At 36.4% G+C, this 16,904-nt stretch overlaps 1 protein-coding gene across 2 annotated transcripts in view; it reads right to left on the bottom strand.

Annotated features, from left to right (window-relative positions):
• LOC136363501 (neurabin-2-like) overlaps positions 1 to 16,904 on the bottom strand; it is a 39,849-nt gene that overhangs the window by 4,268 nt on the left and 18,677 nt on the right. The window contains exons 9-17 of one of the 2 annotated variants that reach the window (XM_066322805.1): positions 16,508 to 16,737; positions 14,761 to 14,857; positions 14,492 to 14,681; positions 13,534 to 13,685; positions 12,442 to 12,775; positions 10,048 to 10,132; positions 9,382 to 9,453; positions 8,691 to 8,886; positions 4,252 to 4,368 (exon numbers count right to left, since the gene is read on the bottom strand). In XM_066322805.1, coding sequence (XP_066178902.1) covers positions 4,252 to 4,368; positions 8,691 to 8,886; positions 9,382 to 9,453; positions 10,048 to 10,132; positions 12,442 to 12,775; positions 13,534 to 13,685; positions 14,492 to 14,681; positions 14,761 to 14,857; positions 16,508 to 16,737 — 1,473 coding nt within the window. The remainder of the gene's footprint in view (positions 1 to 4,251; positions 4,369 to 8,690; positions 8,887 to 9,381; positions 9,454 to 10,047; positions 10,133 to 12,441; positions 12,776 to 13,533; positions 13,686 to 14,491; positions 14,682 to 14,760; positions 14,858 to 16,507; positions 16,738 to 16,904) is intronic. The other variant, XM_066322806.1, reaches the window with a different exon arrangement.

Raw genomic sequence — 16,904 nt, 5'->3', positions numbered from 1 at the left:
TGAACAGTTTGTGCTTAGGTCCTAAAATCCACACTACAGGCATTTCGAAGGATTTTCACTTCCAAATAGCTCTAGCCTGATCACAAAGACTCAATGGCCACTAGCATCTGGAACGTAGCAGGACCACCACTGGGGCACATCTGATTTGATTTCTGAGATAAATCAAAGTAAGACAAGTGGGAATAATCAGAATATTTATGTAAAAAATGAACTCTTTATCCAAATCAAAATGCTTATGATATAACAACTGTGAACACATCTGCCTTACTGATATGCAAAAGAAGAATAGCAATTTGCATAAAATAACAGCAAAGGGCTCTAGAAGAGGTTAGGCCTGAAGTGCTCTACAGAGCATCTGTATCAAGTCAACTGGAGCACTGAGTCTTCTATCGAAGCTATCAAGCTTGAGATGCTTCATACAGAGAAGATTAGTTGGATAAATTACCAAAGGAATTTTAAAATGCACATTTATTTTGAATAACTTTACAGTACTCCCCAACCTGATACTGCAATACAAAATATATATTGGCAACTTTGTCTCATACTAGCAAGTGTTCATGCATAGTACATAAAAAAGGGGAAACACTGCATTTTAAGTTGGACCTGTATCTCAGGTGTGGTCTATCAGCCACAAGAAATACTAAAATATATACTGTCACATATGTATTTTTTAATATATCTACATACTTTTATCATTTGAGGTGGGTGTGTGTGTGTTTATCTATATATCTCCTTTACATGAAAATATGTGTGAAGTGTTTTATTCCAGTTGGAACTCACTGGAGATTTACTGAATCTGTGCAAGCCATGCAAAAACTTCCTTCTGTAATTTCAGAGTGCAAGTACCTGAAGATGTATTCTTGGTAAAAACAGAAAGAGACACAGATTCTTTCACTTTATCAGAGAATTGCTGTCCCCTGACACAATCTTGGGGGTTCTCTGAATCAGTTTGTCCAAGCAGCAGATTAGAGCAGCTAACAGACTGCACTATATGGAGGAGTCCTCCAGGCTTAGCTATGAACTGCAGTTTAGGGTTTCAGCATCATCAGTTGCTAACAACCAGAAGTTGTAGCAACACCTGAATCTGTGCTAAAACACACAGACATCATCTCCTCACTGATATTTAATACTGTAAAATTTGACTTTTTCACTATTACACAAGGGAAAACACCTGTGACTATTTTTCAGAATACAGGACAGTGAAAACTGTAGAAGGATAAGATGATGAACACCAACTTCGGAGTAAGGCTTATCAGTCATTAAATAACACCTCTACCTAATTTTTTTTCTCAAATGCCCATTCAGAGGCAGAAGGAACACGCCAGGCTGTGTTTGTACAGCAAAGTTATTGTCCCCAAAACAACCACTACACACACAAGAGATCAGCTGCAAATTCAGAAAGTAGAATTAGAACTCCTTCTAAGGTACAGAAGTATGAGAAAGCCATATGCTCCTGCATAAAAATTGCATGTGATTCAGAAAGCAAATAAAGGCTTGGAGATAAAAATACAAAGCCCAAGAAAAGACCACTGCCATCACACCATTTAACATATTAAGAACATTAGAGGGATTACCCAGCTAGCTTGCTAACCATCTGTGAGTGAAGTGAACTAGCTGGCTGCTAACAACTGAACTCTCACCAGGCAGTCACATTGCCAAACTGCCTGTGAGCGCCTGTCCAGCAGAGAGGCAGGCTCCTCAGTGCTGCCCCTATCTATGTCTCTAGAAGGTGCTTCCATCTCCAGTTTCTCAAAAATTTCAGGCAGTGTGCAACAGCCCACTCCTTTGAAAGCCGGAGTTACACTGGCTAGCACAACTCCTGCTGCATACTTAGGAACCCATCCAGACAACAACCATCAGGCAGAAATCATTAAGAGCTTAAGTTAGGGATACTGTTCAGTATCTTTATTGGTGATTTGAATGAGGGGACTGAGTGTACCGTCAGTAAATCCATGGACAACACCAAGTTTAGTCAGAGTGTTGATCTGCTGGAGGGTAGGAGAGCCCTGCAGAGGGACCTGGACAGGCTGGATTGATGGGCCAGACCAAGAGCGTGAGGTTCAACATGACCAACTGCTGGGTCCTGCTCACTGGCCACAAGAGCCCCATGCAGTGCTACAGGCTGGGGGCAGAGCAGCTGGAAAGTGGCCCAATGGGAAAAGACCTGGGGGTGCTGGTGAACAGCAGCTGAACATGAAGCAGTGTGTGCCCAGGTGGCCAAGAAGGCCAGAGACATCCTGGCCTGTATCAGGAACAGTGTGACCAGCAGGGCCAGGGCAGTGATTGTTCCACCTTTACTGGGCACTGGTGAGGTCACAGCTCGAGTGCTGTGTCCAGTTCTGGGCCCCTCAGTTCAGAAAGGACACTGAGGTGCTGGAGTGTGTCCAGAGAAGGGCAAGGAAGCTGGTGAAGGGTGTGGAGCACAAGTCCACTGAGGAGCAGCTGAGGGAGCTGGGGGTGTTTAACCTGGAGAAGGGGAGGCTCAAGGGGACCTCATCACTTTACAACTCACTGGAAGGAGGGTGTAGCCAGGTGGGGATCAGCCTCTCCTCCCAGGCACCCAGTGACAAGAGGACATAGTCTTCAGCTAGCCAGGTAAGATTCAGGTTGAACATCAGGAAGACTTTCTTCACAGAAAGGCTGATTCAGCGTTGGAATGGGCTGCACAGGGAGGTGGTCGAATCACTCTCCCTGGAAGTATTTAAGGAAAGACTGAATGTGGCACTCAGTGCCATGGTCTAGTTGATAAGGTGGTGTTCAGTCATAGGTCTGATAGGACCTGATGATCTCAGAGGTCTTTTCCAACCTCATTGATTCTGTGATTTGAAATACCCCAAACTGCTGTAAGATTGATTACTTTTTTTTTTCCCCCAAGCCTAGTCTACAAACTTTAAAAAAACCCCACGGACAAAACTGTGTATTTTCCTCCATACATACTGTTTTCCAAATGAGAAAACAGTTCAGAGTTTGTTCCTTGTTTTCCTCAGAGGAGAGCCTTGATACTCAATGTAATTACTGAAAAGGTACAAACAGCTTTCACTAGTCATGCAAAACCAGGACAATAAGCAACATAGGAACTAGACAGAACACGGGAACTCATCTATAACAAAAAGAGGCTTATATCATCACTTTACACATGGACAATTAGTAATAGACTGCTTTCATTTGAGTTTTAGAACCCGAAGTTTCATGGCAAGTTTGTAACACTGATCAAAGAACAATAATCAAGAAGACATCTTTAATAAAGCCTTACAATTTATACTGCTTGAAAGTTTTAGAAACACATATTCCATTCATGAACCATCCCATTCAAAAAACTGCAGGGAGTACTTGCAAAGACAGATTATTAACTGGAGTTCCTCTGGTTTTCATTAGATCCAAGACTCTTATCTACAAAAAAAACCTGCACAAACTTAATCCACTACTACAACCTGTTAAAAAGTATGATTTTCAACACCTCAGATTTTTATGTTAGTTAATGTGTAACACTGTTTGTAAGACTGCACTGACTTTCAACATATTACTTGGATATTTTAAGATTTTTACCAAGGACTGACTTAAGACAGCTAATAAAAATCCTGTCACATTCATTGAAGTCTAGCAAGCCCTCTAATTCATTTTATGTAAGATAACTATGTTCAGTTTTTAATGAGCTTTCCTCAACTAAAGGATTTAATTTATTAAGATGTCCATCTGTCAAACACTAAATGAGACAGTATTTCAGAATGCTACCATAGTGTGGACTTTAGGTTTCAGCTGTAGCCAAAGGAACTGGTTCTCCAGGGAAACAAATACACTTTTAGGCCTCTAATTTCTACCTATATATCAGAACAACCATGTTCAGACTTTTTTTCCTTTTTTCTTTTGTTTCTTTTTATTGAGATTTAATTTTATTGTAAAACAAACCTGCATAGACATCAAGGTGAGGTCAAAAATGTTACAGTTTTCATTCACCCAGGAAGCTGCTTTAAATTAGTGGAACAGAATGGAATTATATTTTAAATTAAAAACTTCTATTTGATCAGTGAGTTCATTCTGATTTTTATGCTATAACTAGGATCAGAACACATAAGCTGATCTGTCATCCACTAGTGCATGTCCTTAGTGCATTAACAGCTTCTTTACAGTGCTTTTCAACATTCAAATATGAAACAGCCATCTAGTTTCACATTACACACATTTGTTTCTATTAAACATGCTGTAGTGTGAACAACAACATAACAACACACATGTACACACTTTGAAACTCACCTCATTTGAAGAGAAGGTTAAAGTGTGTGAACGACCTGACAGATTTGGTTCTGTCACTAACCCTGAAAGTTCACAACTTGGCTTGCTATGGTATGTATCATCTATGACAATTCTACTCTGCAAACAAGTGGAAATAATGTTTTATTAACTCACTTCTTGGAAAAGCAGGTCATTAGGTGACATTCTAGTAATTCCGATTTTTGTTTAAAAAAAATAGTATGACTCAGTTACCTTCAGAACTCATTTGAAATCTGCTAACTACATCAAGCATCTGACTTGTTTTTGTTAAACTTCTGAGTTCAGAAACACAGTAACAGATTTAAAGCAAAGAGCAACTTGTCTAGAGAATCAGTCATATCTGAAAGGGTGTTAAAATACACAAAGAAGTGCATCAGTTACTTCTTCAGCAGGCATACCACACTGTGGGAGAAGCAATTTAAAATGCATTTGTTGGACTTATTAATGATGAACTTTTATTAAAATGAAACCTCTACAAACACTCTGTGTATCAGAAGGTAGTGTTCTGTTGATTCCTTTGATTTCCAACTCAGTTCGTGACCTTGAAAATATTTTTCTTTAGTGAGTAAAAAATTCTGCCAAAAACATGCCTCCTACTTTCGCCTTTCCAAAATTTTTGCCTCAGCACTACTCTTTGCTGCCCACAAACAGTAAGCAATTATTTACCAGTATTTTCTGTAATGTTCCCTGAATCTCTAATCCACTAATTACACTTTGTAAGGATGCCATACCATATCTCTATGTCCATAAATAACCTGAGATCCTAAATTAAGCTGATCTTTAGGATATTTTTCTTTATGCTCATGTAAGAGAACTACATCTTGGCAGTTATCTTCATTTAGCACTTCTGCATTTGTGTTCTGATTTCAATTTCACCTGAACTCTCTGTTTTCTGGATTATTCTATTTCTGTTTTGTAAGTGCACTCCCTTATACTCTAAATTACTGATATACATTTTCATTCTTAAGAACACCACACCAAAGCTCAAGAAAAAAAGCCATCAACATCACACCACAACAAACATAAAACCCCCAAACCACAACTTGAGTTTTCCTGCTACCTCTGTGTAGTACTTCTCTTGACTGAGTAATGGTGTTTTATTTACCATGTAGATTATTTTATTAATTACATTAAATTTTAGAGTCTTCTTCAGTCTTTTAGATATAAAAATTATTACGAGAAACAATGTAATTACTTTGCTGATCAACCTATGCTCCAATTAACTTCAACCCAAACTGAAAGTCTAGGAGCTTTTCCTTTAGCCACCCTCAGTTCACTCTACAAAGAAAATCAAGAACAATTCAGGCAAATGAAACTAAAAAAAAAAAAAAAAAAACATAAAAAAATAGCCCAAAGTAAGCATCTGAGCACCAGTTGTAATGTTTCCTCCTTCCCTGCTCCAAATCAGTTTATAGGAGTCATTTCCTTTTAAGCATTTAGAGCCAGTTGCAAAGATTTTTGACTCCTAGAATAGCAGAGAATTTGGACAGAAGAGGTTTTGTAGGTATGCTTCCTATCATTTAAGGTACTAGGATAGAGTTTATATCACACTGCTCTTCCTTGCATTGAAAATGAAAGACTGCATACATGCTTACAGAAGCTAAGCAGTATTCTGGAAAAACAATGAGTATAAACACAATATATGTGTGTATATTGTATCAAGAGAATGGGACAGATTTATGTGAAGGGACTAATTTACGAACTGTCTGCAAGCACACAGGATTTCAGTTCTGTGTTTCTTGTTTCCACTAGGATCAAGAAGTTGACTCACTACTTTGTAAAACTGTAAGTTTAAAACTAACTTCAGAACCATTTTAAGAGAATGAAAACTTTTAAGTGCAGTAACTTTCAGAGTCAAATTTTGCAAAACCAGAAACCAGGTAATAAGGAATGTAATTACATTCCTTACATCAATGCTAAAAGCCAACAACAAAAATTATATGCAATGCAAAGGACTCGGTTTCACAGAGATTTTTTACATGACCAAGTTCTTATTTTAGGCTTTCTACTTTTACCTCATGTTTAAGAAATGCTGTCACATGATCATATGGGATACTACAAACATAAAAGGAATGAATGCTATATTTATTATATAGTGCTTTATTTTTAAATTTTGAGTTAATAACAACAAAAAGGAGTATTCTTCCCTTGAATTCTGGGAAGATGACTTTGTCCCTCGCTTTTGTATTATTTTAGTAACAAGACTCACTTCTGAGTGGTCAAGCACATTTCTTACTCAGTTTTAATGTCTTTTCATAGTAAAACAAGCCAAAGCCTTGTTACTATGCAAATGTAATTATCAACCCTAAGTTCAGATCTGCAGCAGTTAGTCATTCATCTGAAGCAGCAACTACTGTCACATTACCATGTTTACAAAAGGCCCCAAACTATGGAAAGTGTAAACAGCCTGACTTTGGAGAGGAAGACTATGATTTTATGATTAATGAATGTATGAGAATTTGTTCTTCAATGGGATCAGCTTTCTACCATTTTACAAAGCAGGAATATAACTGGAGACTTGCATAATCTTGCTGGTTTGCAACTGGCACTAAGGAAAAGAGCAGCAACAATTACATACTGGAGCATGAGAAGGAAACAAAAAAACCCTAAACCAGTAGGCAAGAAACCAGCTGGAAGGCTGAAGTGGTAATCATCTTGGGTAAGTATAGTCCAGTAAGAAGAAAAGACTATTACTTCAGAACAATGTGGAAAGGAAGACAGCATTCAATCTGGTAAGATCTGTAACTTTTTGATTGCCAAAATTAGGTGTATATGGTAGGTACATGAAAATTTTAAGAGCTGCTTAAGCACATTATGGGTGCTTATATCAGAAATGCAGCAGTGGGACTTCTACTAGGTTTACAAAAATTATTCAAATCTGATAGAAAGGAGCAATGAAGAGGGGACCAATGGGTTCTCTGAATCAATGACTTTGAAAGACAAACCCACTTATTGCTTATCTATGCAGGAACCATCTTTTAATAGGTTTACTACAGCCTATTAGGAGACCAACTACAGCCTGTCAAGAGACCAACCTATTAAGAGACCAAGCATGCATTCCCATTTAATCAAAAATTGTATCCAAATGCATGTACCTTCCAAATCCTTGGGTTATTTACAGAAACATCTTTTGGCCACTGCATGCTTCAACAGAAGCAACCAATGCAGGAGCTATAAATACACAAGACTGACGCACACTGGGCAGTATTTTGTGAAGTACTGTTCCACTTCAGAGATTAAAAAAATTCCTATTCTTATTAAGTTCCTGTGTTATAAAAAAGATGGCATGGTTCTAAAACCACTTCTCATAATTTTTAAAAACTATGTATTCAGACAATTTACTGCTATCACAGGGACTGTGGATTTACACTAGGGAAACAAAGCATTTTAAAAAAACGGTGTTACAACAGCATTTTAGTGCAATCACCATCTGTAAACATGGAGAGCAAACTTCTTATCTACAATCTCTGCAAAGTATCAGTGACTTCATGGACTACGACCTGACAAGCTTCTCTTCCAGATATACAGCTCACTTCTTTCTAACGACACAGAATAAAAGCAAAACATGAAAGAGTATTTTAGCCATCCAAAGTGAAGAAAAAGTGTGAAACTCAAGAATAAACCCAGCTTACTCAAATAACTGTAATTTTCAATTTGACAAAATCCAAAGGAAACGAGAATGAAGTCAGTAAAATTGCTGGGAACAGTTTTAAATTGAAAAATGTTTTACCAAATATTCAGACAGCGCACACATTACACCTTTTAGTTTCTAAAGCTGTTTCTTTCAAATAGTTTAAACTGTAAAGATGGTAACTATGGTTATAGACTGAATTGTGTAGCCTCACTGTCAAGATCTGGTTAAAATGCTCTAAATGATTAAATTATTAGTTACTCAGAAGCCTGGAAGAAAGTGTTCCATAGATGTGTTTCTTGGCTTTCAATACTACATTTGTTAATGAAAACTGGGATGCTATCTTCCTCCACCTGTCTGGTACTTGAACTCTACATTCCAGTATGGTAAGAACTGGCTGGCCAACTGTTTGGACAGCTGACCTCTATTTATGCACAATTCCTCCACAAACTACTCTGGAAAACAGATTTGACCTTTAAAACTATGATGAAACTAGCATTACTTTTAGCATTTCACCAATCAGTGAAAAAGCATGCCCTGTGATTCTTCCTTAGATACTACTTCAGCCCTGAATAGCCTCTACTGATGCTTCAAGTGAAGAGGAGAGAACAGGAACACTCACACAAATCCTGCTTGTAGGAGCTGCAGTATCTCAAACTTCTCCAGCAATGTTTGTAAGAGGTGATGTGGTCAAGGACTAAGTCATTAGGCTTCCACATACTAACCACTGATATTTTTACTTTATCAAGATGGAACACTTATATTCAAAGCACAAATTAGTCATCTTTACCTTGCTTCTGTTCTTCTCTTGACCATGCTCACAACTATCCTGCCCACTCTGAGTAACCTGCAGACTGCTACTTGAAATCTGAGGCTCTTTGTGGCTGTCTCCAAACCAAGAGAAAGGCATGCAAGTAGGAGCTGGGGAATCTGAATCTGATGCAGACAGATTGTTGCCAGAGTCATCCAAAAGTTCTCGGGAGCCTCTGAGATAAGCAGATTAAATTAGGTTTAAATAACAACAGCAAAAAAACCCCATGCCACCCCTCAAATACACAACGATCCCCTTAAAAACAAGAAAAAAACTCAAAACACACCAATTATTTTTACCAGTTTCACAGTACAACTGACATGAAAACTGATACTTGCTTTTAAATATCCATGCAAAATAATGACTTATTTAGTAACACAAATTCAAGACCTTTTGCTTTACCTCACACAATTTAACAATTTCAAGTAATTGCTAACTTAGTTCACTCAACATTCATCTTCCTAAGCAAAATACAGTTTTAGTGTTGTCTCTTCTATTCTCTTCTGTGAAATTAGAAGCTCATCGCTGTATCATTAAATCTTCACAGAATTTTGCCACTGTTATACAAGAATGTACTTTAAGATCAAACATTAATGACAGTTTTAAAGAGATCCTTAGGTTACAAATTTTAGGAATGCAGCACGTATGTATAAACTAATAAAATAACTACCTGCTATCCAGAGAACCTCTTAGATTTTCTTTTTCTTGCTTCTTACCCTTGCCCCCAGATTTCCGCAATCCACTGAAGTGAAAAAAACACAAATTTCATAAAGCACTTACAATTACCTGGTGCAACATTTCTTTAAATCAGCAAGTTAGTTTTTACATTGACTTCAACAGTTACAAAAAGCCACATTTAAATTGTTACATAAAACATAATTCTGCAGATTATGCACGCAACTAAAAAAGTTTTAGCATTAATATTCTACTTAAGAACCACGACAGTACCCTTTCAAAAGCCACGGACTGCCAAAATAAATACAGAAAGTGCCTAAAAGAAACCTAGCATATAGTGGATACAACCAGGAGAAAAAACAGAGTTTTATTGCTACATTAATGCTCCTAAGCAATGCACAGCAACTTGAGCAGAGTCACTAGCTACACTATCACTGTGTAAAATCAGCTGATTTTTATGCTATACATTATCATGCATTTATTGCAATACCAGTCTAAGTCTTCAATGTTAGCTGGCTTCAACAAGCCTTACCCCTGTCTTCAAAGGTGTTAGGAAGTAGCATTACTGGACTCCTCAACATGGTTTATCTAGAGAACATAGTATTCTCAAAAATAACACAGAACAACACTTATTTCCAGAGGAACACATGTAAAATCTTACCCAAAATCTGGAAATCTCCTTTTGGACTTCCCCAATGGTATTCCTTCATTTGTTTCTGCTGTCCTGTCTTCATTTTTCCTTTCTTCTGTTTTTCATAGAGAGATGAAAAATAAAAATGTTTTTGTAAAAATACCTGCAATTTACAGCTACTAATGATGATACTTCTAAGTCAGATACTAAGACCTGGGTGACAGTGTTAAAACTCCCATTTCCACACATGGACAATAACTGAAAATACTACAGCCTAAGTCATTCTCTATGGTATCTTCCCATCATTCTGGCTGTACCAGGCCATTGAAAAATGGCTGACAGCTATTCAAAAACATTCCTTTTGATAAAGAATAATTCTATATCGTATGCAGAAAGTTAAAACATACCACAGTATTTTGAATTATGAACAAAAATTAGTTTCTGACGGCTTTAGAATAAAGTACCTCTTTCTTTTGCAAAATGTCAACTTCAAAACACAAAACTACATAACCAGTATAAGATTCAAGAAATGAATTTTTAAGGCGACAGTTGAGCAAATATAGCATTTAGTATTTATTTATTTATTACTCCTGAAGTATTACAGATGCTCCTTTAGTATTATTTTTGGTTCAGTAGCTAGTCCAGGTCAGCTGCTGCAAACATGGGCTACATACACAACCTGCCAGCTCCAGAAGGTGTGCCTAACCAACATGATGGGCAGGACCTAGAGAGCAGACAGCTCTTGACAACTGAGTTCACTGGAAATGGCACAAAAACTGTGACTATTCCAAAGAAACAACTGGGACGCTGAAGCTCCTCCAAGACTGGAATACAACCTCTTAGGACCCAATTTTTTGCCAAAGGAAGCATGTTCAATACCAACTTTTCAATTATTATGCAAAATTAAGTGACAAGCACGGCATGACCTCTTCTCAGTGGACTGTGATTAGATCACTTCAAGTCCGAAATGTACCTACTTTTAAATTCTCAGGCTACTAGACTTTTAAAAAAAACCTGAAATATATTTTGTATTGAAAATCAGGTGTTTCCTAACTTAGCTACCCGTGAAAGAGATGCAGTTCAATTTTTTGGGAGACAAATAAATTTTAATGTCTACCTTCGAAACGACTCCTGACATGATATACACAGACTCCTTCAAGGAGCATAACCCCCAAAAATCCTGTTTAGTGCACAAAACTAAGGTCAACTACCCATCACTCCACCAGCAAATAACCATTATATATTTCAGGAAGGATTATTTCAAAGCTTACATACCTGACAGTCAGGATAGTCAAGAGTTTTCCCTTTTTTTTCCAGATATCTGATCAGTAGTTTATGATCAACATTAGAACTTCAGCTACTTAGTTAAGCACTCTTTCTAAATATGTAACATCCAATAAACTATAACTACAGTTACACTGGTTATTTTTCTTGTCAACTTGAATACAAAACCAAAGGAATTACTCTTAATACTGACATTTGTTTCCATCTCTATTTCCAGAGGTAGTATTTTAAGAAAAGAGGTAATTTCTTAAACATGGCACAGTAAGTTAAAATACAGACTGATACATGAATGGATGAAAGGGTAATAGAAAGGATTAATTCAATAAAATAATAGGCAGACTTTTAAATACAGTCAGAAAGCAACAATCTAGCAGAAACAGCATTTAGTGTCATTTTGACACTCTCACAAAGAGCAAGCTTTCAATACTAATCCTCACGTACTGCATTAATTAGCAATTCCGGGGGCCAATATAGAAAAAAAAGTTTACAATACTTCTACCATCACAAAAAACTATAGAAAAGAAAGCAAAATCATGTATGTATTAGGTATGTGTCTTAATAAGTGGGTTTTTTTAGAGATTATTTTTGTTTGAAACTTCATAGAAACACACAAAATAAGGAGAGTATAAAACAAATCCTGTTTCAGGGTATTAAAGTAATGGTTTTGTCTGAGCTGTATGGCAAAGACAGCAAGTCATCTGTTTTTATACAATTGTACTAGCTGATTACAGAAAATATCAAATGTTTAAAAGATTATATTAGATCCCTTTTTCAATTATTCATAAGAAAAATGCCAACTATTCCTATCAAATAATCATTAGTAATGACTAAGCGGATTATAACACCTTTAACCTTCTTCTAGTGACAAATATTCTAAGAAGGCATGACGAATAATGCAGTAATTCCCACAACACTCAGAATCTGTATCTTATTTAAACACTTGGATAATGTCTCGAAGTGCAAAGCCAACAATGAATTTTTCTGGGAATCAGGAAATCCGTCAGACTTACTCTCCAATACATTGCCACTTATGAGGCTAGTGCTTTGCAAAAATGTATTCGGACCTTTACTGATTACTTCTAAAATCTGTAAAACTCCAGTCCCAAAGAATTAAAATAATAATAAACACTTAAGTCTTACCCTTGGCTTCCTTCCCTTTCCCTTTTGCTTCTCTTTGCTTAACATTCTTGAGATACCCTTGAGGAGAATTTGGAGTCATCCCTTCAGGAGGAGGTGAACGAGTGCTGGTTGTGCTATTTTCATTGTTTGGTTTGTGTACCGGAGAAGAGTGTGTGGAAGCAGAAGGACTTGACTCCAGAGGACTTTCTGTGCTTTCTCTTTTCTCAGGCTTTTCACTCTTTTGATTTGTGTCATCCAGGCAGGGGAGAGGTAATTTTTCACTTGTTTCTAAGGTCTTAGTTAGGTACATAGTGGAAGATTCTCTGTTGAGAACACTGTCTTCTGAATCCTCATCCTTCAATAAATTTGAAAGTTATTTTATGATAAATATGATATATACTCATTTATTTTCTGTTCTTTTACCAGGGAGGAAGGACTTTCTAAGCCAATATCCTCAGTTCAGGAAATTTTCTGAACTTACATACTTGTGGACACCATCTGAATCCCATTTTGTAAGCTATTACCCACCTCTATACACATCTTTCTGCACATCCCAAATAATCTTTTTCTAGACAAATCAGAAATCTTCTGGTACACCTTAGCAATTCCAATTCAATGCAGCCAGTCTCCAGACTAAATTAGTTCAGTGCTCTTCTTCTATGACAGGCTCTCTCATACATTGACTACTTATACCTCAGTTCTTCAGCTGTTTTCCAGAAACATGAGAACATTTTACTGGTACACTTCTTGTGAACTCAAACGACGACTTATGGAATAATGAAGCATTTCAGAACTTTTTAGTTTTCGAAGAATTTTGGTAACTAACTTGTTCCAGATGAAGGAACAAGATAAAGTAGTATATTTCACAACACATCACTGAATCAAATCTATCAGCAGGCAGAAGTATCACAGAACAAGCTTGCAGAGTACTTTGCTAACTTCAAATTAACTGTGTCACAAAAACACCCAGAGTTCACATACATGTTATGAACACTTGATGCAGCATAAAACCACGATACCTTGGCACAGCTTGAACAAAGAACACTTACAACAACTCCAAATACAGATAACACATGTTCAGCATCCAGAGCACACAATTCTCAGTGTCAGTACCTGAAGATTTGCAGTCTGTTGTCCACCCACAAGAGATTCTTTCAGCTTGGATCGAGAAGGTGGCTGGCGTTTTACTTTCAAAGCAAGCTGAGCTTTTGCTTTGTGGGCACTGGTGTCTAATCTGGGAGTATCCCCAACAAAAGCATCAAAATCTGCAACAAATACATACTTATAAAAAAGTAAACAAAAACCCCAGCAACAACTGGTAGGCAAGTTCACCAGCCCACTGTCCAGAAAAATATTCAGAATTTAAATCAGAATTATTTTACCTGTTAACCATTACTGTATGAATTACTTCCTATATTATACTACATTATTTTATACATTGCAATAGCAATTTCTATTTAATTTGAAATATACCTTTACCCAACTTCTTCCATTAAAAAATAATAAAATCCAACAGAATATCAATCTTATGGATTGAAAACTGTATTCTGTTCCCTAACAGATGAAAATTTGTGCCCTACATGTGCTTTCCTAGCTTAATTCTTTAGGATAGAAACTCTTTACAAAGTAAGAATTTACCAAATATTTTAAAAAATTCTCATTTGAACCTCCATCTGATATTTTGTAACATTCTGTGTATAAAATTACAAGACCAAAAAAATTTGCAAGTTTACTGTAAATTACAGATTGAAATCAATTGGATTTTAACTGACATATCTCAGTGGTTTAGTCCCACTAGTAGTTTCACTAACAGAGAATCTGAAGAACAGTTAAAATAGCTGTCTCTCCATCCCTCTCCTCTTTCTCACAGCATTTCATACATACATTACAACCATCTCGAAAATGTTGGGGAAATCTAAACTCAAGTATCCACACTGACTCAGCTAAAACATTTACCCAGTCAGTATGAAACAGCAAATGCTTCACTTCTTGTAACAACAAAAACCCCACAACACATATAACTCCTCCTAATTTTCCATAAGTGCAAACAAAAATACTACAATCCACTTACCAGAAAGCAGCATATCTAAAGAATCTATTCTTTCTTCTACTGATTTGTTTTCATTTTCATTGTCTCCTTTTATCTTGGACTGTTCATTAGATTGGCCTGGACTCTGACAGCCATCTTCCAATAAACTGCCACCTTCAAACATATAAGGCATTTTCTCATAGGCTTTTAATTTATTTTCAAGCTCTGAAATCTGCAAGAATTAAAATTAAAAAGTGAGATACAAGCCCTCAAGAATGCAAAATTAATTTCAAAACATAATACTGCTTTACTTTTTCCTGATATATTTTCAGTTGTTCTGCATATTTCTGGTCTCTCTCTTCAAGTAGCTTTGAATGATCTTCTTCTTTCTTCATAAATTCTATTTCTCTGGTGAAAGAAATATATACATGTCTATGAAACAGTAATATACAGAAATGTAGAAAAATACGTTAAATCAAAATACACACGATTGCATTTACTAAGCATTCCAATAGTGAATGGCAACAAAAATCAGTCTGTAAGGTATAACTGATTCATTAATCTTATAATGTTATAAAATGATGTGTTTATTTGTATGCTTCTACTGTCCTCAAAAGAAAATACAGATGACTGTAATTTACTGAGGGCAGAAAAAGGTTGTGTGGCAACACTTTTTCTGCAAAGTTACAACCATCTCTCATTTTAAAAGTGGCAAGCTGCATATGCATTTAAGCCTGAAATACATGCATGACTCCAATAATTGCATCTTACTGTCTTCCACAAAGATACATGCACACACAGTATATTTTCCTTCCAAAAGCTATGGCAAAATTCTTTGTAGGAAAATAAATTGAAGTTCAAGTTTCTACTTGGTTCATCCTACAGCAATTGCAATGGCTGGGTTTTATGAAAAGAAATGACGACTACAAGAAAGAAACAAAAATAAAAGCTGCTTTTGCCTGTGCCATATGGAATGACATACCAAACTAGAAAATAAAACATCCACAACAGATGCAAAAGCTTCAGGTACAATCAACGAGTAATAGGAATTTGCTACACAGTGAGGGAATGGAAAGTAGCATGTCAGCAGTCATCTTCACGTACTTTTGAATTTCCATGCGGATAAGCTTGGGAGGAGAGGGGAAAGGAGACCTTTAAAAAGCTCACCAAACAGCACAAAAACGTACTGTGAAAAGGAACATTTCTGGATGAGGACTACAGAGCAAAAGATCATAATAAATTGCCTTTAAAAGTAAGTAGCAAGTGGAGAAATTTGGAACAAGGGTATTATACATTTACAGCAACTACCAAAAGCAACAGTTGTGTTCTGTATTATCAGGACACATCTACAAGTATTTTGCAATTACCTCTTGTTTAGCTAATAGGGAAGATCTTAGAACAATTAGACACTACTGCATAACAACAGTGCTGGAGGCCCCCAGAGGTGTAACCAATAAAAAATATTACTTCTACTAAAAAACCCAAACCATTGAACAGATTGAAAATACTGTTTTCATGCTGCTGTTTTAGTGGGCTAGATACATATCCTCAAACTTTCAATTCTTCTCAGAACTCTTTTTATTCTTCCTACAACTAACTCAGATTAAATCACATGTACCTGGCTATTACTACATATCCTTTGATGCCTACTCCACTCTCTCTGGAACAGTGAAGTCAGTCAAAGCTGAGGGTTTTTCATGAAGAGGTATGGCCCAATACCTCATATCGAATTTCAAGTAGTCCTTCCAAAAAGCATAGCTTCATTACAGCATTTAAACTAAGTTGTTTTTAAAAAGTTGTCATTGAAACTTTAAAGAATTTTTCCTTAGCTATGGAATCAAAAGCAGCAACAAGATTTTCATAGAACCTTTCCAGAAGTTGGTGACATAAGGTATGGAATAATACAGCATTTATAGTGCACAGTTTTCCTGCACTCTAATAAATGAAAATTAAGTATGTTAAGCAAATCCTGTTCCCCTAGGTATTGCTGGCAGCTTTCCTCAAGTTGCACAAAATATACAAGCAATACATAGAGACCTGGTATTTTGGGGTACTTACTTCTGTTGATAGTCTTTAAGCAATTTCTTGGCCTTGTTGTACTTCTTTTCAAGGGCATCGCATTGTTCTTGAGTCTCTTTAAGACGCTCATTTACTGTTTTGCATAAATTTTGTGCCTCTAACCAGTAGGTCTCTAACTTTTTAATTTTCTCTCTGCTTTCATCCAAGTTTTGCTGTAGTTGGGCTCGATTAAATTTCCATTCGTTTTTTTCTGCTTCAACAACTTTTAACTGAAAAGATTAATATTTAAGGAATTAATCTAAACTAAAAGATGAAATAAAAACAGTTGTTTATGTTTAGGTAGAGAACAGCCAGTAATAATTACATACTTATCAGTAATATTAATACAGCACACAACTTCTAAAGTTATCACATCAACTCTTCCAACTCTTGCTAA

Source organism: Sylvia atricapilla, chromosome 7, assembly GCF_009819655.1.
Source record: "Sylvia atricapilla isolate bSylAtr1 chromosome 7, bSylAtr1.pri, whole genome shotgun sequence".
Lineage (NCBI taxonomy): Eukaryota > Metazoa > Chordata > Aves > Passeriformes > Sylviidae > Sylvia > Sylvia atricapilla.
The sequence above is the reverse complement of the archived record's forward strand: the minus strand, read 5'-3'. Positions and strand labels throughout refer to the sequence as shown.